Here is a 26,165-nt window from a genome sequence, read left to right as displayed (position 1 = left end):
AAGTGCCCGGAGATGACTCCAGCGTTGCAGTTGCTCTACACTAAAGTGAACCGAGTTAAATTATTGATGATGCTAGAGCAGACAGAAATAGGAGGTTAATTGTGAACAGCACAGCTGCATACCACTTGCTCAAACTGAAACAACTGCAGCAATGCAGATAGGATGAACACTGACTCAAAGTTTGGTTTTGTTATTTTTTTTTGTGGTTGTTTTTCTTTACATAAAAGAGTTTAATTAGTCTATCACATGATGTCAACCCAATCAAGGTATCGTCCACTTGGTAAGGAACAAACTAAAGAAAACCTATAGAAATTTGCACACAAATAAACAATAGGAAATATACAGTATGTGGGTGTCACAGAACACTGGAGCAGCACATAACTAGGGTTGATTTCAGTTTCTCATAATATGCTTTAATAGCTCAGCTGAGATAGTAAATGCTTAGTGGAAGGGCAGAGCTTTTCAGATTTTAAAATAGTTAAAAGCTGTTATTTGTTTGAGCCTTATTTGAATTAATCCATTTCAAAAACAAAATTATCCATGATCCACGGTTGATACTCCTATGTACATGTCTGAATGGGAGTACTTCTTTCAGTTGCAATGTTGCATAGATGGCATTGAGTATTTATACACTAAATATAGCAAGTTAAATAAACTTTGACGAGCTAAACTAAAGGGCTATTTCTTTATTATTCTCCCCAAACAAATCCATTTAAGATCTAAAAAATTATTTTATTAAGTCAAATCTGGACACAAACTGCACTTTTAATTAGTAAAAACACAAAGTGCATTTTCAGTGTTTTTCGAGTCAGGCACAAAAATCAATAAAATGTACAATGCAGGCAAATCAAACCTGGATTGAGTTATTCTTTATAACAGGATGTGCTGTGAACGTTTCCTACAAGTCACAAAAGCTTTGTCCAAGTATGTGTTCATAGTCAAAATGTTACACAATTATTAACATTAGCTCTACCTAGTTTAGATGATTTAATGAATGTCCATTTCAGTATTGGGTTCCTTTACAAGTGTCTTGAATGTATCCATATCCATTATATGATGACTCACTTCAGGTCATGTTAATTAAGCAACATTAAGTGCTGACATTTTTAGATACATTAATTAGGACTGCATTAGCAAGTTGTGAAAAATTTATTTTTGTAAAAAAATAATACTTTTTTTCCTCAATTTTTTTTCTATACTGTGTTGTGATTGTATCATTGTATACTGTGATGCATTGTGGCTGTTGACTCATTTTGATCTTGCTCTATTTTCCCTCTTGGAGAACAGTTTCATAATGGGATTTGAAAACTTTGCTATAGAGTCATTTCAGAATATTTCCTGTTTTTCCAAGCAGAAAAATAAAATTGATTTCACTGTGTGAATTATACTTGTAAAACAGTCCATTATCTCCTGGTCTGGCTACATCACTATGCAGACTGCTCTGACTGTTTATGTTGATTTTACAGTGCACTCTTTCACCTGCAGCTAAGCTTATATCAGGCCTCATATGAAATCTGCACAACACTTCCCGTCTTCTCTTTGTGTGGAGCAGAGACTTCCCCCTCTGAAGCATAAGCAGGAACAACACCTGATAACAGCTTCCTGCTGTTTCAGTGCTTACGGTTTCTGCAGGTTTTAAGAAAAAAAAAAAAAACTCAGCCTGTATAAATATAATGAAGCTAAATTTGACATATCCATCTAATGTATATATAAACACAGGTTTGTTTACCAACACAGCATGGAGGCAGAGGATACATTGTTCCGTTTCCTGAAATGGCTCAGCTGATAAATGTGTTTTTGCCCATATCACATATTTCATTTAGGAAATAAAACCACAGATACCGTGTTGAATGTGTGGGAGATGCTCAGAGACACAAAACCTCCCCGCTATAAAAAAATAAAATAAAATAAAATAAAATAAACAGCTGTCAAGAAAATGAAATATGAGAAAGAATAATTTAGTATTTGGTGACCAGCGAAGTTTTCAGCTCCAGAGCTCTGTGCCCTCAGCCCTAGCTTTTTCCTCCTTTATACAAGAGCTTCCTGCCAACAGGGGATCTGTAGGCAGATATAATTTATTTGCAGCCAATATATTAACCAAACCCTAGAGAAAACTTGAAACAAATGAGTCCGTTTCAAAAACTTGAAACGGATCCATTTCTTTCAGAAAATGAGTCCGGAAGAGGGCAAGACTCTGAATGAAGAGCCAGAGCTGCAGTAGTCTGCTGTCAGAAAACGGAGTGAAGTTCTCTGCCCCACTTCTGTTTGACAGTAACACCAGCACAGCAGAAATCCCACTCAGGTGACAGGTTATCTCTTTATGTATGCTAGTCTGTGTTCTACAGCGCTACCTTTGAATGCCTTAGGCGTCTGACAAGCCAGGTTTGACCCTCTCAATTGACTCAGACAGCTGCTGTTAGTATCCAGTAAATTCAAGTTGGCAGTTTAAGGTAAACGTATAATCTGAAAATCTTATAAAAAGTCTGGGAGTCTGATCAAAGGTAGAAACGATAAAGAATAATAATTTAAAAAATGCAGGAAGAAACTGCAAAGGGGATATTGCACCTCTGCTTTTAAGAATTTTACTTCTGTTTTGAATATATTTGGCCTTTCAGTGTGAGAAGCTGTGACTATCACTCCATTTCCCTTACATCTTCAAGCAGCGTTTGTTTTTTGTTTTCATTTGTCATGTTCTAGATTTCTTTTTGATTAAACTCAGAAAAGTGCAACAAAGTACTAATTATGACAAGGATGCCAATTTGTCAAATTTCTTCTGAGTCATGTTTTACCTATACAGCGTTTTTAAAACAAACAAAGGTAGCATTGCTGCTTGATTATGATGTAAAATGGCACTATGTACCTGGAGAATACATAATACTGCCCCTTTAAGTATTTAAGTCACTGACATAGGTACATTTGTGATCTCTGGGTAAATGACTCCTTTACTGGTGAACAAATCAGTGATCTGACACCATAGTAGATGCAACTTATCCTGTTTGGATATCTGCTTTGGACATTTTAGCCAAAATGCAACTTTCATTTGACTTTATCAGTGACAACAGCTTGCTCTCATAATGCATGAAGCTTGCATGTTGTGGTGCAGATCTGCTTTCGCAGTTAACTGCCATTTCCTAATTACATAATGACCTGAGGAAACAACTTCCTGAAACCCCTGGGCTATCTTCCAGCCATATTTTCTTCCTTTGTGGGGGATCAGTTATTTACATCTATTACATTTTAAGTTTTTTTTTTTTTTTTGCATAAAATCCTTAGGATGTCATGCAATGATCTTGATTCAAATATTTAGAAAAGCTGCATGAAATGTTTCCCTTTTTAATTCTCGGCACAGAAATTTACAACAGTGTAAAACTTTTGCATGCAGGTAAATGCCAGGAAATGGGGTTTAACTGTCCACTTAGGCCAAATAAATGCAAAATATGCCTCCCCTCTGTCTCGTTATTGAAAACACACATCCAAGAAGAAAAAAAAATGCATCGAAGCAACCAGATAAAATGCACATTGATGGATGTTTGAGCTCTTCTGCTCTAGCCCGTCTGCGTCCCTGCAGCCCAGATTGTGTTGTGCATTTGTTACAGGTCAAGGAAGTTAATGTGTTCATGTGACTGTTGGCCTCGGCGAATGTCAGGCTTTCTCCCCAGACGAATTTGTCAGAACATGCCCTCCAGCTAGAGCTGAGTAAAACAGAACAACATCCAGGGTGCAGGGCAGAGAGATTAATTAAGATAAAATAAAAAGGGAAGGGAAAGAAAAAAGAAAAGAGGCTGGATAGAATGTCATCTACTCACAGATCACTTGAGGGGGAACTATTAGCAGAGGAGATCCACGGAACAAGGAGAAGCGAGTCTAATGCGAGTGTGAGGGACTGAAGGAGGTGAGAGGAAGGTTTTGTTTGATGTCTACGGTCCCCTCAGGTGATTCTCCATCTCATTTATTACAGGCTAGTTTCCCCAGAACCTCCCTGCCAACGCACCATCTGGAAAGGGACTTGGAAAACAATTTCAGCACTACTTTTCCACCCCTCCCCACCCCCTTACAAATGCATGCTGCTAAGATTAAACATGGTTTGACACTTTTGCTTTCTTTCTGTGGGCCTTCTTCACAGTCAAGACAGAGAGAGCCTTGAATGTTCCCCTGAGAACATTTAAGTTGTCGTTACATACTTGCAACGTCGGAGAGAAAAGCTTGTGCTTTGCATTTGGTGGCAAATAGCCAAGGCTCATACGCTAGTATACAAAGGTGAAAGAGTTACAGATCCAAAACGGCCCAAACTTTTCATCATGAAGCTCCTACAATTTAAACACTATATAATGAGATGCCAGTGGAACAACCAGAGTGAGTGGAGTTTTCCCAACAGTTTGGCAGTCATGTTGTCAAAGTCGAAGAAACACCATCCATAAATGTTTTTTTTTTCTAATTAAGGAAACTGATTCAAATCTAAAGCTGGCAAGATTTGAAGGTGTGAGGCAGCTGAGTGCAGGTTTTACCTGATCAGACAGTCCAACTGGCCAGCAAATATCAGCTACGGTAGTTATACTTGACTAATTCTATAAAGAGAAGCCCCCCAAAAAAGGTACAACATTCTGTTTAATAAGAACTTGAAAACTACAACTGAATTTGGTGAGTGTTTTTTTTTATATTTTGCTTAGGTCTTTGTATTAAAAGTAATAGAGATTACCATTTCCCACTGACTTATTACTATAGAGACTGATTACGAACTGGTGGACATGGCTGAAAAAGGAGTTTTGCTGATTTTTGCGGGAGAGGTCAATCTGAGGCTGGTGTCACCATTGTCCAACATGGAAAACCATTGGTATTTGCTAATTGCTGTGCTCCATGGCCCACCTAACTACTTTATTGATCTTATGCACTGAAACCTTGAAGCAGCATGTCCAAAGACGGTACTTCTCATATCTAATTAAATCTTGGGATTTAATTTAAATTTAAATAATTTAAATTTTGGGATAGTTAGATAGAAGAAGTGCAAATCCTTTTCTTATAGCAGCATTCATCATCACCTTTAATGTACATGCATGCTGCTTTGAAGTTTGTAACACACACCAATCTGGCATAAGATTACAGCTCCCCTTTTAGAGCCAGCACGGTGCTAACCCACTGAGGTGTTGACTCCACGAGACTTCTGAGGGCTGCCAATGCAATAATCAGCCTGTTGGATGGAGTCTCACTGCAGTAGATGCCTACACCTGGCAAATATTACAGTGCCAAAAATGCTAAATGTTCTAGAAAATGTTGGAAACACACAAGCACACAACCCAACATTGGGAGCTGCTCTGACTCAGTAGTCAGGTCATCACAATTTGGCCCTGTTCAAGCTCGCTTTTCCTTCCACTTGTCCATTTTTCCTGCTTCTGACACTTCTACTTAGAGGACACAATGTTCACTTGTTGCCTGATATTTCCCATCCACCAACATGTACCATGACGAAAAGATCATCTGCTATTTGCTTTGGCTGTAAGTCATATTGTTATGCCTTCACAGAGTAGACGGCTTTTGTTTCTTTGTGATAACTAGGTTCTATTGCTTCATGTGTTGTATATGTCCACTGTTATCTGACATACAGTTCTCTCTGAGCGCCTGCTTTCAGTATTTCCCTTTTTTATTTTCAGGCAGAAAACAGGATTTGTAAGCAAACATAAATAAGTTACTTTCATCTCTGCACAAAAGTGTTTTAAACATGAACACAAAAATTGATTCCAGAGCCTTGGGGGATAAAACATCTATTCATGGGCACACACACACATCGATGTGGTTCCACAGATCAATAAAAAAAAAAATACAGCCTTCACCTTCATCTACAACGAGCTGCAAATAGATACAATGCAAAACGGAGAAATTAATAGACTCGGTTCCAAAGAGCACAATGACGACCACATTTCAATTGTTTTAGTCTCTGAATAGTAATTGCGCAGCATGATAAATCTGAATCTGTATAGTGAGACACTCCCTGAATCTGATATACTGTACAGTTGTTGACGGCGTTTTAAAAATTAAACTCTATGAATAACTGACAATAGCGACGGCAAGAGAGCAAACCACGAATTTTCATACAAGATAAATTAACCTGTGTCAACTAATCTACTCACGCCTCGCAACTAACCACAATGACTACTGCAACTCCTGGCATGGCTCAACTTAAATATTTTGCAAGCATGCACATTACCACTGGTCTTTGTTTATGGTATTTTTATGAAAAGACATTTGATGCCACAATGTGCCGCAGCACTTGCTTAAAATCCCTTCTTTGCCATGTCACTTCTCGATAGGACTTTTGGTACTTTTACAGAACCAGCCACTTTCTGCGGTTGATGTAGATGATAGCAGATTGGCACAAGTAAAACAATCCAGAGGCTTGTATCACTCACTGCAGCTGATAGGATCTACTGATTTTTAATAAGCTCCATCAAAACATGCAAGGAAAATAAATATATGATATCAAAGGTAATCTGTCATTTTTATTGCATGGAAGTTATTTTAGTACCTGTAAAATGTCACAGATTTATAGTCCTGCATGACATTGTTATCTGATCTATGAAACATGAATGTGCCTGCACGCATTCTGCAGAGCAAGGGAAAGTGGGAATAAAGTCGTTCCCAGGGACAAACAGAAACAAGGAGGACGGTAACCCAAATATTCAGGACACAGGAAGCACATATGTCAGTCATCCCGTAATACATCACCAGGTTCACACATATACAGTAATTTCCTCTTAAGCCGTTGATGCAGGATATCTGTTCCTTATCTGGTAAACCACTTCAAATACTACATAATCTTCAGTTCTGTTCCGCCAGTATGAGAAAAACAACTCTGCCAGCCTGCACACTAAATATTTCAGGGTCCTAGGTGCTTGTTAGAGAAAGCACTAAGCAGGATTAAAGCATTTCTCGGATAAAAAAACAACAAAACTGCTCAGAGTGGTGCATATACACCTGTGTATTTGTGGGTGAGATGCCAAATAATAGTTAAACAGAAGCGTCCAATCAAACTGAGCGTCAAGTAGATTAGTTGTCTCGGGTGGCGTTTTAATTTTTAACAGATTTGATGAAACTCAAGCAGGTATTAATTAAAGCATGAACGTCATTCAATCGCTTATGCGTGTCACACGTTGCTTCCAGGTTCCTCTTGGAAGTAGAGTTTAAAACAAGATTCAGTTTGAGTGTAATGTTGCAAAAAGTGGACAACGTAATATCACAATAACCTCAAACAGTTCTCTCAGTTTACGTTACTGGAGTATTTTTAATTTAGCAGCGTTACATTACAACCACTTAGCACTGAACTCACCTTCGGTTCCAGCAGTGTTGAGGTCCGCCCTGAGTGCAGCAGGTTTGGTATCGCCTCGGTGCGGCTGACTCGTCCAGCAGCAGCAGCAGCAGCCCTGCAACTGGACTACAGCGCTTTTCAGAAGCGACTGCGAGCGTTTGTATTGCTGCTGGTCGTGAAGCCGTACTAGAAACACCGGGAAATTTGCAGTTCCTGCCTCCAAAATAAGACGAAGTTCAAGGAAACAAACTCCGCTGCCTACAGTATGGTTAATTTGAACCAGCTGTTAGATATCCGTACCTAAAAAGGTAGCTTTTTGGCGAACGTGTTTTTGTTTAATCGTGTTTTTATCTGTTACAAAATAATCTTCAGGAATTTATTGAAACGAACAGAATAGTCAGGAGCTCTGTAGAAACATCTGCAAAACATCTGCCAGGCATTTTTGCTCCAAAACATAAAAAGGTATTGCACAGACTTTTTTTTCTTTGACTTTTTAAGATCGTATTTTGTCTGTGAAAATGTTGCTTTACAGCATAAAGTGTCCGTCAGCACCAACCACCTGTGCTTGCAGGCCAGATTTGCTTCCTTCTGTTGCGGCACATAATTGGTATCTGGCCCACACTTTGGACATTTCCATGATAGACTAAGATCAAGTAATTCATAATTGTGAGTGTAAGGAAAATACATGGTTTCCTGCATTTAAAATAAAATAAAATCTGAAAAGTGTGGTGTGCCTATGTATGAAAACTTTGCAGAGCCACCTTTCATGATTCTTCTTACAACTCCTCCTCAACACATTGTTTTGTAGAGTGCATTACTTATAATTGATTGATAAAGCAATGTCCAGACTTATCCACAACATTAACAATGACCAGTCTGGTGTCTTCCTTTATGTGCATGATGTTGTTTCTTCACATAACAGCTGCATATTAAGCACTAATACGTATACAGAACATTAGGTAACTTTTGACAGAAATTTATCGCGCTGGATTTTATTAACAGGTATGAAGGAGGCTTAATACAAGTTCACACCATATGTTTGAGATTTTTATCTGTTAATAAAGATGCAATTCTTTTATTTGATAGGTTATTTGCTGCTTAGATGGTTTATCACACAGAATCAAAATAAATAACACTGAATTGTGTTTGTGAAGTGACAAAATGTAAAACGGTTTAACGGGCAGGCACTGGAAAAGCTGCTTTCCGCTTCTACATGTGCATGTTGACTAAGGTACGTGTTAATCCTAATTTTAAAGATGTGTAAAGTAGCTAAAATAAAGCTATTGCAAACAAAACAAATTGAATTCCCTTATAATAACGTCCGTTTTCTAACCATATTATGAAAAAAAAACAAACAATTGTACTGATGTTTCAAAAAATTTGAATATTATTTTGAAACTACTTACCGGATGTTCTCTTCCTTGATAGGTTACTCTTGATTTTAAGGCGCTCTGTTTTCTGGTCCTCAGTCCACTCAGCTCGCCACCTCCCTCCTTCCTTCCCAGTACTCGCATAAAGCCAGCCTTGTTAGTTGACTTACTCAAGACACCGTTACAGCAGAAGGAAACACTACTGCCATTCATTTCTGAAAGCCAACAAAAAGTCCAAATGTAAAGTCGACATCTTAAGTTACGGAGGACATCCCTGCTGTGAAGCGCGCTCTCAATCAGGCAGCAGAAAGGAAAGTGCACCTATTGGTTTTGTAGGACGCATTGTATTGTGTCACACCCGTGTGCAAAATCACCTTTGTGTGAAACGAATAGCCTAAACATTTGCTGCATAATTGAAAACTACGTCCTCAGTTCTTATTTGAAATCGAGCTGAACTTAAGCAAATCAGAAAAAAATAAATAAATCACCCCGGTTAATAATAGTGTCAGTATTTTTTTCAGTCACATGAGCATAGAATACAATATCGGAATTCAAATGATAATAAGCAAAATTGACCAAATTAATAGTTTTGACAGTGACAGATTTGGAGTTTTGCGTGTGCATGCGAAACACTTTGTGTTTTTAAAAATACATTATAATCAACAATGGTGCAGTTTGAATAGGCGAGTGAACGATTTTCTTCTTCTATGTTGCTTATTATGTGTGCAGTGCATTTATTTATTTAAATTCCAGCATTAGCCAATTAAACCTGAGACACACTCATCTTTCACCTGTTGAAAGACGTCATTTCTGTTGTCATGGCAGTGACTATCACGTTTAATAGATATTAGATTTAGTTTTTGCTGAAATATCAGAGCAGTTTAAATAAATCAGTAAAAGTTCACAATTAATACCACATTCATGCTACTGATATCATATTTAAACATTGACCAAAATCACATGCATTCAAAGACTGCTTATGAATAAAAAAGAAGAAGAAAATGATCAAATTGCTTTAGGATCTTGTAGCTCCTTCCCCCAGTGAGTTATAGGCCACATTAAAAATCTTTTATATGCACAGTAAAACTGCTATATGAGGTGCCATCCACTCCCTAATAATTCTCTGGTTACATGTCAATGTACCTTATTTGAAAAAACGAAGCAAAAAAACTAAAAAAAAAAAACACGAAACATAAACCCAGATGCCTTGATTAAACCATAATCTTATAATATACACCCTAAAGCGTATTGACAGGTGCAGCAGAAAGAGCTAATTGATGGTAAATCATTTTTTTATGCGGGCAACAGTGACCCCATGTGGAAGTCTGCAAAACTCCAATCTCTCCTGTGTCAATTTCGAAAAAAGTGATGCAAACAAGATCAATAAAGTTCTTTTGGACGTCGTGCTTTGATGCACAGCTGTAGATTTGACAGCTCTCTTTCAATCATGTCAACTTGTGTCCTGTGCTTCAAATCTCTTCATCGAGCTGCATCATTTTCTATTAGCAGGATCTCAAAATGTTGCTATCCCCCTTGAGTTGCAGCCGAGTTAAAGCGTTGGTTAAAAACACCTGATTTGACGAAAGGTAGAGTGTATTCCTTGAAAGAGTAAGCGGGGATAATGAGCAGCCGTGAACTCTTTGATGGAGTTTCAAAGCAAGCAGGCCTGCAGGGACCGTTGTGTGCTGTGTGGACCATGAAGTCATCACGTTATGGGATGTATTCGCACAAATTGATAGCTGCGAACTCAGCATGCACAGAGGACACATGCAATTAGGTTTGTGAAGGTGCTAGCATGCTGGAAACAGACCCTCTGGGATTTCTACCATTTAATGAGGCAAAGGGGAATCAAGTTTGTTTTTCTGTCTAACACAAGCTGAGTGATGTATAAACTACAACACCAGAGATTTCATGGTATGCATTTTTATTACCAATTTTTTAAAAAATGCAACAAAAAAATATATACAGGCAGTTTAATAAATATAACAGATGAAGTATTTTACATTTCTCCTTAGGTGGAGGTTGAAGGTGTTGCTGAAAGCTTAGCTGCTGCAGAAGCGTGCTTTAATGTAACCTGAGATCTACGGCAGCTGTTAATCACACAAAATATACAACTTCACTTGCAGCTGAGCCTGAGATTTATCTCTTATGCATAGAAAGGTCTCCAACTAAAGCAGCATCTTAGTATGTAACTGCATGTTTGCAAAGCTGTAATCAACCGAGCTCAATCACAGTGTTTTAAGGCTAAAAATATCCAATCAATAACTAAGAAATGTTTTTTTGGGTGAAGAAAATCTGTTTTTTCTTCTCTCTTTTTTCCCCACTTAGTTTGCACACAATTCAGACTGTAGCTGAAGTGAATTAAGTATTTTACAAGTGACTTTGAGTTTATGCTTCTCCTTAAGCCTTGAAGTTCTGAAAAATCTCAGCCGCATCCAGCCAAGTCCTGAAGCAGGCCAGGCCTCGGTCTCGGATTTGCTTCCTGCCCTTATCGGTGATCACATCGCCGTTCTCCTTCACGATCACCAGTTTGGGAACTGCTGTGATTTTGTAGCGCTGCTTTAACTCACTAAGTGAAACAAGAAGAAAGAAAATCGGGTTTGATCAGAAGAAGTTGATTTTTACCCTTGTTTCTATTGGGTACAACTTTGGTCACATGAACTTTCCTTTTTTTCCCTTTTCAAATAAATCCAACTCCTCTTAAAGACTCAAACTGAATTTATAGCTGTGGTTTTAAAACATTGATATGTTGGCAGATTTTGATTTTCTTGACAAAAAAAAAACAATAAAGAAAAAGGAAATATCCTGCAAATTCACTGATAAAGGTAGAAAGATTTATTTAGAAAATAAAGTAATCACATAATCGTCCCCATTAATGCCTCCAAGCATATTCCTCTGACCTATGGCAATATTTGTAACTGTAATGTTACGCTAAAACTGGATTAAACTTATTTTAAAAGCGCTTTGCACTCTGGGTGATATCTTATGAAATGGGTGGCACAAGCACTTAAAAAACAAAAACAAAAAAAGCTATTGATGTTAGCTGCACCCCCAGTAAGTTTGTATTGCTTACTTGCTGTTATTGTAAAAGTGAAACACAGATAAATCTGACTCAATAAAAACTCTTAGTCAGGTATCTTTTTCTGCTTGGTCTTCAGACCTGAAGGCAGATGTGTGTTTATGTTTTCAAAAGCAAACTAAAGATATGCTATATGTATTTGGTTTGTCTTTTAGTTGATGTTAGCTTTGATATTTATGTTTTATTTTATCACTATATTTCTGATTCCTGAAACAATTCAAACAATTATTATAAATGTGTGATTTTACACAAATGCATTTAGGGGAGCTACACACATGTATAAAGTCTGGTATGCATTACTGTTCACACTAATAATAATAATAATAATAATAATAATAATAGTGTAGCCATTAACATCCAGCATAAAGGCCAGAGCACAATCAATCTGTGGAAACTGTCAGTCTGCTCTGCATTTAAACCTAATCCCTGACAGGGTGACCCCATAAGTAGTTTACATAAGCTGGAAAAAGCTTTACAGACTGCAGTGTTTAAGCTAATAAGATGAAATTGCACTTAATTATTTGTTACTAACCTTCCCTGAGTTAAATTGTTTGAAGTGAACAGAAACTTACTGCTTATAATCATCACTCCAGGGTAAAGCCAGCCAGTCTCCGTGCATGTCATGGTAATATTCGACCATGTCATCCAGCGACTTGTCTGAGGAGATAAACACGATCTCAAACTGAGCGGGAGGCTCACTTTCCTCCACCAGCTCCGTGTAAAAATCACAAAGGACAGGTGTGAAGTCCCGACACGGAGGGCACCATCCTGCAGAGAAGTAAATCCCCACCACTTTGTTCCTCAGCGCTTCCTCGGGGTCCACGAAGTCGCCGTCTTTATTCAGGAGAGTCCGACCAGAAAACACCTCCACCATGTCTGCCAAACTCTCTCACACACCTAAACGCAAAGAGTCTGGGACGTTTACAGCGCTGAATGTCGCTTTAGCTCATGGTAGTTCCGTTTAAATGTCAGTTTGCTGGGTTACCGAAATGTTTACCTTTCCTTTCCGCAAAAGCTCCTTACAGCCAATCCTCATAATCTCCTACGGACCAATGAGATGACGAGAAGACTGTGGTGCGTTTGCGGTCATTATCAAAGTCGGTTTTACACAATGCTGAATCGCTGCTGCTGATACCAAGCTGCAAGACCTTTTACAGCTGTTTTCAGCAGTTGTTTTGGGCTCCCGAGGGGCTATTCGCTATGTAACACCGTAAACTTTATTTCTATATTAAGCCAGATATACAGGAATAAGTAGATACATATAAAAACACACAAATGTAATTAAACTTAACCAGGGGTGGATAAGTTTTCTTCACAAAGGGTCACATGAGAAATTCTGACTCCTGTGGAGGACTATCTGAACAGTTATTTAAAATAATGAATAAACTGTGAATTTAAGTTTTATTGTCTTCAGGGAACAGTCAACATCATAGCAAAACAATAAATTGTGATAAGTCCAACTTTATATTTATAAAGTATATTAAATTTAACAACATGAGTGTTACATTTTGTTTTGTTGCTTCACCTGGTTCCCAAATCTTTTAAAGACTACCAAGAATGATTGTGTTAGCATATAGCTTGATTTTTTTCTTCAATAATGCCATTACTAACTTCAGTTCTCATCGTATAAATATTCAGGAATGCTCTCAGGTTTTAAACCCTGAAATTAAAATTATGTTGTGGGGTTGTGTTTGCCAGTGCATAAACTTACATGTCAACTGAACTTCTGAGTTAACCCCATTGTAAACTGTATAATCTTGTTATTTCATTCTATTTTTGAAACAGAGATAAATGTGAAGATGTAAATCCTATATGAGAGTGTGCTGTGTTGGCATGATGACGTGATCCTGACACCATGGGGATGCCACATCACCATGTAGCACATCACATCTACAGAAAGGTTCATTTTTTATCATCTTAACAGTTTGGACTCACAGAAGAGACATACTAGTGCATCTCCATAAATTACATTTATTTCACCAATTCAATTCAAAAAGTGAAGTAATAGCTCCATTACATAATTATGTATTTTGAATTTGTCTCTGTTATTTTTGACTATCATTTACAGATCAGCTGTCAGCAGTCTTCCCCAATCATTGTACATGGCCATAACATATTTGAGTTAGTTTAATAATTGTCTTTGGTATTATTACATTTCTTAATTTGATCTTAATGCGTTTAAAATTATTGAAATGTTTTTAAAAAAATGATTTGATGAACTGTTTTCTGGCGATGTCATTTCATGTTTTCGATTTAATAATTTACAATTGCACTTTGTTTTGTCAAAGTAAAATAATGCCTAAGTTCTGTTGTGCCTTTTAAGCTCTCCTGCAAAGTAATGTACCTGACTTTTCAGTGGATTCAGATCTTAAACAGTTTTCCATGCAGTGTTGGTGAAATGCACATAGAGGTCAGTGTGTTTCTCTTTCTCCCTGCTTCCTCAGCAGAGAGCAGAGGTCATTTGGAAAGAAACCCGGCCATTCTTTTCTTGTCCAGCATTTGTTGGCCATCAGCGAAGTCAAGCTGCTTGTGTCTGGAGCGTGAGGAGAGATCTTCTCTTTTATTTTGTCTTTATACAATATTTTTTCATCTGCTGTCATCTCTGGGATCATGACCTCTAATTCCAATTTATCCAACATGCGGCGGCTGGTGGAACAACTTAAACTTGAGGCCAGTGTGGAAAGAATTAAGGTAAAAACCAGAATGGTGCTGTTGTTGTTATCGGCGGTTAGTCTTATTTCTTTCGCATTGTTGCATGGCAATATTCTGATTTTATTAAAAAAAATATTAGGCTACTTTAGTTGTTAAAGCGTTATCAACATTTATTTATTTATTTATTTTTTTACAAAAAGAACAACAAAAATTCAGAAGTTTAAACAAAAGATCAAATACTTGCAATCCAATTGTGTGAATGTAGTTTCTACTACACTAATTATGATTGAAATTCTGAGGACTTTAATGTACCAATAGTATCAATGTATAAACAGAGTGTAGAGCAGTCTTATTGTGTCCTTCTGTCAATTGGGAAACGTGTCTGGCAGTAACTAATCATCTTACATTGTCGTTCAAATACTTTAACAAAAAGGTTTTAAGTTTCTGAGTTTGTTCCCTTGCTTTATTTTTAAGTAAACTGTAACAGGTAAAAATTCAGTTCCCTAGGTACAGCACACATTGTTTGGCACAAATGATAAAACCTATCTTATAGATACACTTGATGCTTTTTCCAGGTGTCCCAGGCAGCTGCAGAGCTGCAGCAGTACTGTCTGCAGAACGCGGGCAAAGACGCCCTGCTGGTCGGAGTCCCTACAGGGAGCAACCCCTTCAGAGAGCCGCGCTCCTGCGCTGTGGTGTGAAGGTCGGACACTTTTCTATTTTGCAAGTGAATGTTTATTATGTCAGCTGAGCTGCAAAAGAAGAATAATAGGTTTTGCACCCTTTTGCAGAGTACAAAGAAGAGGACGCAACTGTGACATCTCCTACAGGGAAAAAGAGATTTCAGCGTTTTGCCTTTTTATCCAGATAGGTTTTGTACAAATTCTAAGCTTTTTTTATGAAAGAAAATAGACTGTAATAAAATATTTCTTTGGTACATATGTTTTTCATTTATATTATTTTACATCTTTTTAGCTTTCTTTTTTTAAAAAACAAACAAACAACACATGGTGTAACTGTATGTCTCATTAGACGTCTCTTTAAGAATGATTTCTATGTTATGAAGGAGCGGAGTGATACAGTGGTTATCTACAAATGATACAAAACGGATGTTTTAGCCTGCTCACTAAATGACACTCTGGAATCTCATGGCGCTGGAACTTCCTGATGTTCAGTCTAAGTTAGGAACACAGCTAGAGAGAGGAAACTGAGTCTTCCTGTTTCAAACTGCAAAGACACAGTGAAAGATAACACTGAGGCAGCTCGCTTTTTGGACTTATTCGTAAGATCAAGCTATGCTAATTCAGAAATAAAACCTGTGCTTGAATAAAAAACAAGGCTCATACGTAAATATTTGCTGTCATAATGAGCTGTTCTGAGTTGAGTAAAACCTCGTCCTGCAGATTTTATTATTAGCTGTTTTTACCAATTTAAAATATATATTTTTGCCTTTAGGTATATAAAGGTTAATGTAAAAACTGTCTAGTGCAGCATCAATAATGTCTAGCCGGTCATGAGACGACTCTCATTTTTATCACTTCCTTTTCCTTCCAGTGCACATTTAAGGGAGGAGTCTTTGTAGAGTTATCTATAGAGCCGCTGCCAGTATTTCTGACCTGTACTTAAATATGCCTATGATTTTTGTCTTAGCTAACCATTTATAATTAACCTTTTAGCTGAATGTTAACAGTATGTTGTAATGCTCAAAGCTTTAAAATTATGCAAAGTAAGAGGAGATGCTTGCAAAGTTAACTGGAGGTTTTCCTTTATCTCTGCAATCTATAATTAAGTAAAGCCATCCATCCATTGCCGAGTTCCCTGCTAACCCTGATTTCCCCAAATCCATTGGAACATTTAATTACTCTTATCCTCTTTAATCCATCCCAGGCTGTCTATTATGTGTGTTCTGCAGGAATTTTGCCCAGCATGTATGAAACAGGAAAACATAGGACAAAAACTTGATGCTTTTTTTTTTTTTTTGAACAGATAAAACTATGAGCAAGAATGATTTCACTGCAGATTATTGTGAAAGTCACTCCAAATTTCATTCAAGATTTTAACTGTAACAATTTTTAAAAGTTACTCAGACGATGTTTATGAATGCTGTAAAATATTCAAATGTTAATGTTTTCACATTTCTTGCTTTACTGAGCATCTCCTTTGCCTTTTGACTGCAGTCCCCTGCTAGCAGCAGCAACGATAACACAACTAATAAACACAGAGGGGTGTCAACTTTTTACTACATATAGATGAAATAAAACTTTTAGAAAATTGACACCCACTTTCTAAGAAAGCCCTGGGAAACATCACATTTCTTGCCCATAAAAAGTGTTGCCCATAAAATGACCACTGACCACAAGGGAGTTTAAACTGGAAAAACAAAAACGACACTAAGAAAATTTCACAGATCAGGAATGCTTAAAAGCTAAAAGTATTGCCATCCTGCCAGGGCTGGACTATGGGGTAAATTTTTACCAAGGTAATTCTTGATTCTGCTGTGGTTTAACCCTGGTGCAGTTAAAAATTAAAAAGTCTTGAATAATGGTATACAAGAATGCCAAGAAAACCTTCTGGGCTCCTGAAAAAGGTTTCTTAAGTAGAAATGTTTTTTCTCCACCCCTTTACAGCACCTATAAATCTAAATTCTAAGTAATTTTCACTTTGACCAGTCATTCTTCTCAGATCATTGTATATATCAAAGTTAGATACCTTTGTTTAGAGTTGCCTTTACTAATAATAAGTGGAACACAGACTAATTCTAGTCTGGATTGCATCTTTTCATTATTATTTATTTTACCACTGTAGTGTAATGTTTTTTGTTTGTTGATTGTGTTACGTTTTTATCATGAGAAGAACTTTGAACTGCCTACTTGTTGAAATGTGCTTTTCAGATAAACCTGGCTAGAAACTTGACTGATGTATCACAAAAAGCCTGCCTACTTTCTATTGGACATTAGGGGTTTACTTTTGTTGGATAAATGTAACTAAAAAGGCAAATGTTACTTTGTGGAACAGGTTCAGTAACATTAGTATCAGTGACTCATCAGCTTGTTAGTTTCTGTTGAGTTTAGTGTTTTGTTTCAGGGCAAATCAAATTTTTCACTTCTTCCCATGTAGTACATACAGAAAGACTTTGCATGTTTTAAAGCGCCTGTTTTAGGCAAAACATTACTGTTGATGATGTTGCAGTTAGATTTTTATCTCTTGCTGGCTTCAAAGATTTCTCTCTTTAGGTCAAAAATTTGAAGAACTACCTTTTGCTGCAATTACAGTCGAGTCTTTTTGGGGTATGTTTCTAATAGGTTTTCATATCTAAAGGCTGAATGTTTTCTTATGAGTCATTGCAAAATAGCTCAAACTCATTTCCAATTAGATTTTGACTGGCCCCTTCTAACATGTCCCTCGATTTAAACCATGTCTTTGTAGCTTTGGATGAATGTTTGGGGTCATTGTCCTGTTGGCAGCCGAATCACTGCCACATTCTCCATTCTTTTATAAACTCTAACAGCGTTTTCTCCTTTTCTTGTGTAATTTTGTTCTATTTATCTTGTCATGAAATCTGACCAGCTTTCCTGTCCCTGTAGATGAAAAGCACCCCCACAGCATAATGTTGTGCAATTACTCTGGACACACCATCACCATTTCCTTCATACATGGTGTTTTGCGTGTGGTACAAAAAGCTACACTTTGGTCTCATGTGACCAGATCACATTCTTTTGCAGGGTTATGAAAACTGTAAATGGCTTACAACATTTTTTTTAAAATAATGACTTGGATTGAATAATGGATTCCTTTTTGCAACTCTCTTGTAAAGGACCAACTTGTCCAGACATTCTGCAGACGGTTAAAACCAAAGTGTTTTTTTTTCAAACTGATGGAGCATTTAGAAAAGAAAAGATCATTCTCTAATCAAAACATGTTGGTTGTAGCTTGATGATGGTCTGGGAATCCAATTTCGCCTTTACCAAAATATCCTGTAGCAGAATATCCAGCCAGTAGTTTGTGACCTTAAGCTTGAACATTCATGGGTTATGCAGACGGAAGTTCATCACTGAACGGCTTGAACAAAGTGAATGAAGGTGAGGCGTTTTCTAGTCAAAGTACTGACTTAAATTTGACTGTGACCTTAGCAGATCATTAATGATCAAAAATCCTCCAATATGGCTGAGCTATTCCTCCCACGATTTATGATATGTTGTTTCAAATGCTTTATGGCATTGAAGTTGCAAAGCCAGTTATAGGAGGATTGGAAGGCTATCAGTTTTCACATATGTAAGAAAAGGTTCAGTAACTTTTACCCACTTAATAAATGAAGTAATTGGAAAGGTAAAGTTTGCCATTTCTAAAGTAACCGTTTTCTGTTATTAAAATATGCTTGGTGATCTGAAACATTTAGTTGTGGCAGAAAAGGAAAACAAAGAAGAAAAGAGTACACCTTATTTTATAAGAATTGTTAGTAATTCAATTTAAGAAAATTTTGCATTTGCATTTAAATTTTTCTAAAATGTTTTAGTTTTTATTGTTACAGTTGTACATTTCCCAACTTGTTCTCTGTTGAAAGCGTTAAACGACGCCATCTGGTGGTTAAGTATATACAATTACATAATGGTCACGTCGTGCTTATGCGGCGTAATCCAATCATTTAGAGCTGAAACATCTATTCATGCATCCCCAAAGTAACTCAAACACATTTTTTTGTTAATATAGCAATACTAAAGAGAATAAATACAATAATTTATATGATGTAACTCATGATTGTAACATATTTTTTGTCCAAATACATATGAAGCTGCATTAACCCCTTAACAGTCACATAAAAAAGTGCAGTCATGAGGACACATGCGCATCTTCATGATGCTGAAGAGCATGTTCTCTACAGCTTCAGATAAAGAAGGAACATCTACTTTTCTATTCATAGCATCTGGGATATAAACCTCTCCCCACTCTATTTAATCTGTGTTGTAGTCGGCCCCAAACAACAAAAAGTCTGCTGAAAAGTCTCATTTTTCCCTCCTACATCTTTTTGCATTATGTTAGTTTAGTTAGCATGCACAGCTCTAATACACAATGCAACAAAAAGTATAAGTAGAATCTAAAGTGCTTCTGTGGTAAACAGGTTACCCTTACAACTGCTCCGCCTATCGTTTCATTCCTAAGAAAACAAGGTCAGGTATTCAAAGGACCTGTTTTTTAGAAGAGGAAACAACCTGAACACACTGTATAGTATTGTCTTCTCCTTTAAAGGTGTGGGCGGAGAGTAGAGTGCAGAGTTAAGTTTCACTGACACCTCCCTTCCTAGACTCACAAACTGCAGATCAGCCGTGTTGCAGTGCTGAGAGGTGCTCTCGGTTGGGATCTTAGTGCGTATATTGTTCTCTTTTTCCGACTCTTGTGGATGTGGCTGCCATCAATGACGAACCAAAGTAGGACACTCTGGGAAACTTGTACGATAGGTCTATTCCTTTCCCAAACCTCTCTGACCACTGAAAAGGATATAAGCCACTTGGACTTCTCTTTCCCTCGTATGTCTGTGAATTTTCATACAACAAATAAGAATTTTCATCAAGTGCAGAGATGGCAAAGTTGCACAAACTCTATGTAGTACTACTAACAGGTAGGGTTAACTATTATTCTGCTCATATGTTAGACTAAGTGGTCAACTTTCTTCATGTAGTTTAGAGACATGGGGGCATTTGTCTAGTAAAATTTGTACATAGTTTTATAGATTAGGTCTTGAACAAATTTTCTGTTGACAGCTGGTTCAGTTAAAATTGAATTGAGACATTATTCTCCCACTAACTAACATGTGTAAAAAGCTTTGGAGCTGGTTAATCATTTAGTAAAGGTCTTATAAATCAGCACTACATTATCGGACCCCCCACTAATTATAGCATTTTAAATCCTCTTGTCTGAAGTGTGAAACATTCCCCAATAAAATATTATTTATTCTGACAGTTTATAAAATCAGGTAGAGTGTGACAACTTTTACACACTTGTTAAAGGGTGGAATGTTGTCTCAAATTAGCTGATGAGTCGACACAAAGCAAGTGAGAATAATAGTATGTATGTGGGCGTGTGCATGTGTGTGTGTGTGTGTGTGTGTGTCTGACTGGCTGTTTGTTTGTGTTTGTGTTTGTGTTTGCGTCTGCAGCTCTAGCACTGTGGAAACGTTGTCTGGCAGAATGGAACGCCACCGATGGGTCCTCCAACCAAACCACATCTGTATGTCGACACAACTGCACAGGTAGAGACGGGACAATCCCTCACTGATGTCATAAAGAGCTTCGAGGTATAATTGACACAATCATCAAAGCAGACACTGAACTGGTCAAAGCAGTCTAGGTAAATAGTGTCAGTCATCTGTGACGGGATTATGGCCTTTGAAAACTGTTAAGGCTATGACGTTCCCCTTCTTCCTGTTCACCTTTGTTTCATGCAACTTTGTTTGAATGAAAATGGGAGATGAAATGTCTCGTCTTCAAAGAAGGTACAGGAATATGCTGGCGGATCTGCGAATGAGACCACTCCCTAAATTGAGTGTGTTCAATTTGGAAAATAATGAATATTTACGAATTGTGGTAATGCTAAAGAATACTAGCAATACAAGTCAATAACAACATGTTTGTATCTACTGTGTGTAATCAAATCCAAAAAAAGGTTGCGCATAATTAAAAATTGGATAGTTCAGATGCCGCTGCTTTTATGACACAGAATCTGTCAGATTTCATACTTCTAGGAAATAGATAGAAAATCTGGTGCCTGTTGTTATAAAGGCACCAATAGATAAACTAATGGCAGAGAAATCTACACTAGTATAGAAGGTCTAACAGTGAATGAATGAATGAATCAATCAGTCTATTAACCAATGTTTTTATGTATACTGTCCAAGTGCTTTATACTTTACTAAGGGCTGTACAGAAGTTTAAAAGAAATAATAATAATAATAATAATAATAATAATAATAATAATAATAATAATAATAATAATAATAATAATAATAATGAAAAAACATTAGAGTTACAGTGACCTGAAACAAATATATAAAACATAAACAATAACATCTAAAATGAAAATAAAAATTATACTGTCAAAAAACACACGACAGAACTTACCAGAAATATTATAAAATTAGACTAAATAAACAACAAAAAAAAATCAATACATGGCAAGAAAGATCTTGTTGACATTATTTTTGTCAGAACTGTTCTTCTGGCACTGATCACTGTTTTGCCCGACAAAATTAACAACTGATGTGAAAGACGAAATGGTCCAAGCCATCTCTGTTTAAACACTTTTTAAAATGAGATATAAAAATCCACGAGTGTTCCCGACAGATGATGTGATCGTGGCCTCTTGGTTAGTTTTGTAGTTGCTATTGTGTGGGAAATTCAATGGTAAATAATGCAACATACTTCACTCGGTTTTCACAGCAGCACTTTTGTAGTAATGAGATGATGTACTACAAAGTTACAAAGTTATTATTATTATTTTTCAGTTTTATAACCCAGACGACGGAAACTATTTGCTCCTTTGCTTTAACTGCCACCAAATATGAAGACTGCTTTTAGCTGGTCAGGTTGGCTAACCATCAATAAGACTGCAAACACATACGGTATATCTTCGTGACCTCTGGGGTCATGTCTGCTAGCGTGTGCTCAAGTTTCAGCTAACAATGAGACCGCACTCATTGATGTCACCTGGAGGGCAGTATCAGTTTATGGGCTCTCACTCTTTTTTTTTTTTTTTTTTTGAGGGACAAATTCACTAGAGCGCGTTGTAAAGATAGCGGCAGCTTTTCAAGAAGTGCTACGTGAAAACTGGTGGTCAGAAGTTCAACAGCTGTTCCAGGGTACGATTAGTTAGCCAGCTAAATAAAAACCTGTGTGGGACATAGTTGAGAGAATGAAAATTCCAACTTTCATGTTTAATTTAGAAAAGAATTACACTGATGGAGCTATGTGGATAATGAGTCTTTTATGACACCGGTGCCTTAGTGGATTTGAATAGCGTTCCTCTCTCAAACGGATCGTATTGCAAACAGTCTATTAATAAATTAGGTCATGGCAGAGGGTGAGAATTGACGTCATAGTGGCAAGCTGACAAACTGTGACAAAGCTCCATAAATAGATGTTGCACTTTTATTTGCTCGTGATTAAAACTGGTTATGTTTAATTAGAAATTACTCAAATATGTGTAAGACAGACCAAAGCAGCCTCCCATTTTAAATATTTGTACATTTCTGCAAAAGCAATCCTCATGCTGAAACTTTCAAATGGTTCAGTCTTGTGGTAGTTACTTTAACAATGAAAGTATTTTCCTGATCTTACACTAAAAAGGGAAGCTAGAAGCTTGTCACCTACACTGGCTTCACAAGCTTGCTTAATCATGGAGCACAAGATCATGAACTAGATATAGTTTTGTCAAATGTGTTACAAAATGAATTTAAAAACAATGTGTCAGTGGCTGAATATCTATAAATCAAAAAATATGGATCTATAATACATTTAGTGTCAGTTCAAGGAAATTGCTCTACCCTACATTTGTTGTTATAGCTATATTCAGAAACATTAGTTGTTTCTACATTAGTTTTAGGTAAAAGTTTAAGGGTCATTGCAGAGGCTTAAACCCTTCTGTTTGTAAATCTCAGGTTTTGTATAGTATCTTCAACAAAATATAGGCTCCATTTTAATACAAGTGTCATGTTCTTAACTGAAAAGTTTAATAGTCATTTTAACCAAGTAAAGAAAAAAAAAATCTTATAAATGGCATTTAAACGTGCTTAAAAACATTGCTAATGCAGATGAGAGTTGAAATCAAGTAAGAGCAATTTATGACTGGTAAACTACATATACAGTCCTTTTAGGATAATTTCTATTTCATTAGTAGGTTGGAGAATTTGTTTTGGTAACAACTAGAACAATAAATTTACTAAGAGGTCATATAATTTCATTTCTCCAGCAGAGAAAGACACAGAACAATCGAATGGTCACTACTCAGAATGTCCTAAGGAGCTGCTTCATTACTGTATCCATGGAGAGTGTCGTTACATTAAGGAACAAAAGGCACCATCCTGCAGGTGAGAAATAGTTCTAGAAAATATTAGTAAATATAAATGTAAAAAAGATTAGACAATGAAGATTAGCTTTGTTGAGAATTCAGAAAAACAAACATGGGAATTTCATCACAAATATGTGGTCAGATAATATATATTTTAGAACCTTAAAACCTTATGAATAGTTAACAGTAGAAAGGTTTCATGACAAAATAAAATAAAACAAAATTAATCATTTAAACGTTTCTTTTCCCTCGTCTAAGGTGTCACAACAATTACAACGGCGCCAGGTGTGAATATGTGACGTTGGACTGGCAAATAGGTGGCAGAGGACAAATCATAATAGGCTGCGCCATTGCAGTGCTTCTGCTCTTGATGATCCTCGTTATTTCCATCTGCGTCTGTTCACAGTAAGATAAAATAGTTTCTAACAATATGGATACATTTTCTTAAAGGAACAGCATGGCCTTCACAGAACTAGTTGTCAACAATGATTGTTCTTTTCATTTGGTGCTTTATGGGGTTTTAAAATATGTTTTTACTGCTTCCCTCCTCCCTGCAGCAACACATTTGCATTGATGTGTTAAATGAACAATCATATGTCTGGGTTTTTAATAGTAGTTTCAAAACTACCCTTTTGTTTTTTTAAGTACATATTACATTTTTAGATTAGATACCTGTGAACTACCAAATACGTTTTGTAAAGGCATTGCTGAAATAGTTCTCATAGTTCTCACCTATGAAAAAATACTCTAGGTGGCAAAAACCGCTGCAGAACCACAAAGGAATAGTACAGAGCAAAGGGTGTTCATGAGTTAGAATGACCTAGTCAAAGTCCATTGAAACTCTATAGCAAGTGTAATTCATAGATGTTCAAGCTGAGATTGAACTACTTTTGCAAAGACAAATGAGAAAAAAAAGTCCCATCTCTAACTGTCCAAAGCTGATAAAGAGATATCCAAAAAGACTCAACTGTTGCAAAATGTTTGAAATGCTCATTATAATAAATAATAGTGAGTATGTATCATACGCATAAATAGCAGGTTATTTATGCATATTTATTTATGCATATTTTTAAAACAATATTTACATGTATATAGTCTGATCCCACTTTTGCAACAAAGCAGTTTTACCCAAGCTGTTCCTTTAAAGTCTTACTGCACAGGCTGGACATATTTGGTTTTGTTCTTTGCAGTCATTTGTTGCCTTCCATGTATGGTATGTGCCATGGTTCTCTTGTTTTCAGTTGCAGGCGCAGAATGTGGGGACAGAACAGAAGACAGACGGAGCGTAGAAACGGAACAGAGAAACGCGGCATGCTGAGTCCACCAGAGTCAACAGAACTGACACGTATCGACTCAGTATGAAGACCCTGTCAGGGATGCCTCTAGGCATCACATGTTTACACACAGGGCCACTTCTGGCCGCAGGCTCACAGTAAATGCAGGAGGCCTCAGCATCGGTTCCTGGTCAGCTTTGAGGTCGATGAGTAACACCGCTTCACAGGAAAATATGTCAACCTGTGACAGAAGCTCAGAAGATTTCTTTTGTCCTGGTGACCTGCTGTGTTTGGAACATTAAACAAGCTTATGGAAGCAAAAAGCAAGAGGAAGATGCCCTCCTGGATTTATGATAAATATGAATTTGGGAAGAGTGTTCAGCTGCCTGGGTGCTGGAAAGGATGCTTTTGTTTTAAAAGTTGTGGAGCAACAGACATGGCCTTTCGCCGAGTGCTGCTGATCACGCAGCACTAAATAAATTGTTGCTATGTTGGAAAAAGCTCCGAGGCCAGTTGGCAGCCAATGACAACACTCCGTCAGGTCGGCTTGGAACCGGCATCTGCAGGAGACGCATCAACACTGTGAGATGAGAGGAAAGCAACTGTCCTTTTAGGGAAACTGAGCTACAGAGATCAACCTTTATACAGATTGTAACACAACCACAGCAGCAGGCTTGTTTACTGCTTGACTAGTTTTTATGTGCCACATAATGATCAGTTATCACTTTCAACTTATCACTACAGAGCCATGTCTCCACGTATGCTCGCAGACGATATTGTTACTCATGTGCATGACCAGTTCAAGGAGAGGCCCATTAAGGTTGGAGCTACATTAACCACACGGTTCAAAAAAGACAAGTAGATCTTGTGCTGGAAGTCTTTTTTTTTATCTGTTGGGGTTTTTATATTTGGAGTCGAGGAGCATGCAGGCTACAGAACAGAACAGCTGAGTCTGTGTGCAAGGCCTGACAGTGCTGCTCTGTTTCACAGCTGCCAAACTTTCACTGAGATTTCAGAATGTAACTATGTAGACATAAACTCGGAGTCAGGTAAATCTGCCTCCGTCATTTACATCACTTATCAATAAAGATGCTGTTGTTTACTTTACTTTTACTGAAAAATTGCATACATTTACTTCTTAACACAAATGCTTTACCCACAGTTTGTCTAAAAAAATATTTCTGCAAAGCATCAGAGTCAAAGAGCAGACAAAGTAAAAAAGATAGTTCACATTTAAATTTCTCGAGAATTCTTTTATAACAATTTCCCACATATTATTATTATTATTATTATTATTATTATTATTATTATTATTATTATTATTATTATTATTATTATTATTATTATTATTATTATCAATAATAATAAATAAATAAATATGTGGAAATTTTATAACAAATTCCCACATATAATAATAATAATAATAATAATAATAC

At 36.9% G+C, this 26,165-nt stretch overlaps 4 protein-coding genes across 5 annotated transcripts in view; 2 read left to right on the top strand and 2 right to left on the bottom strand.

Moving 5' to 3' along the window:
* The window catches only part of csgalnact1 (chondroitin sulfate N-acetylgalactosaminyltransferase 1), a 37,871-nt gene extending 30,446 nt beyond the window's left edge, over positions 1-7,425 (bottom strand). The window contains exon 1 of the mRNA XM_014468621.2: positions 7,319-7,425. The gene's annotated coding sequence lies outside the window, so the exon portion shown is untranslated. The remainder of the gene's footprint in view (positions 1-7,318) is intronic.
* A 3,149-nt stretch (positions 7,426-10,574) lies between these two features.
* nxnl2 (nucleoredoxin like 2) lies at positions 10,575-12,775 on the bottom strand. The gene is made up of 2 exons (XM_005814308.2): positions 12,319-12,775; positions 10,575-11,236 (listed from the first exon to the last, which is right to left on the bottom strand). Exons 1-2 carry the CDS (start codon positions 12,618-12,620, stop codon positions 11,068-11,070), a joined length of 471 nt encoding a protein of 156 aa, XP_005814365.1. The 5' UTR covers positions 12,621-12,775; the 3' UTR covers positions 10,575-11,067.
* A 1,458-nt stretch (positions 12,776-14,233) lies between these two features.
* On the top strand, positions 14,234-17,910 carry gng10 (G protein subunit gamma 10). Its single transcript, XM_014474653.2, has 3 exons — positions 14,234-14,437; positions 14,974-15,101; positions 15,190-17,910. The coding sequence occupies exons 1-2, from the start codon at positions 14,357-14,359 to the stop codon at positions 15,097-15,099; spliced, it is 207 nt and encodes a 68-aa protein (XP_014330139.1). The 5' UTR covers positions 14,234-14,356; the 3' UTR covers positions 15,100-15,101; positions 15,190-17,910.
* Positions 17,911-19,162: 1,252 nt separating this feature from the next.
* On the top strand, positions 19,163-25,836 carry btc (betacellulin). Of its 2 annotated transcripts, none has more exons than XM_023337659.1 (5): positions 19,163-20,012; positions 20,550-20,642; positions 23,357-23,474; positions 23,714-23,860; positions 24,697-25,836. In XM_023337659.1, the coding sequence occupies exons 1-5, from the start codon at positions 19,973-19,975 to the stop codon at positions 24,815-24,817; spliced, it is 519 nt and encodes a 172-aa protein (XP_023193427.1). In that variant the 5' UTR covers positions 19,163-19,972; the 3' UTR covers positions 24,818-25,836.
* Positions 25,837-26,165: the final 329 nt, after the last annotated feature.

This window comes from Xiphophorus maculatus, chromosome 8 (genome assembly GCF_002775205.1).
Source record: "Xiphophorus maculatus strain JP 163 A chromosome 8, X_maculatus-5.0-male, whole genome shotgun sequence".
In the NCBI taxonomy this organism is placed as follows: domain Eukaryota; kingdom Metazoa; phylum Chordata; class Actinopteri; order Cyprinodontiformes; family Poeciliidae; genus Xiphophorus; species Xiphophorus maculatus.
The sequence above is the reverse complement of the archived record's forward strand: the minus strand, read 5'-3'. Positions and strand labels throughout refer to the sequence as shown.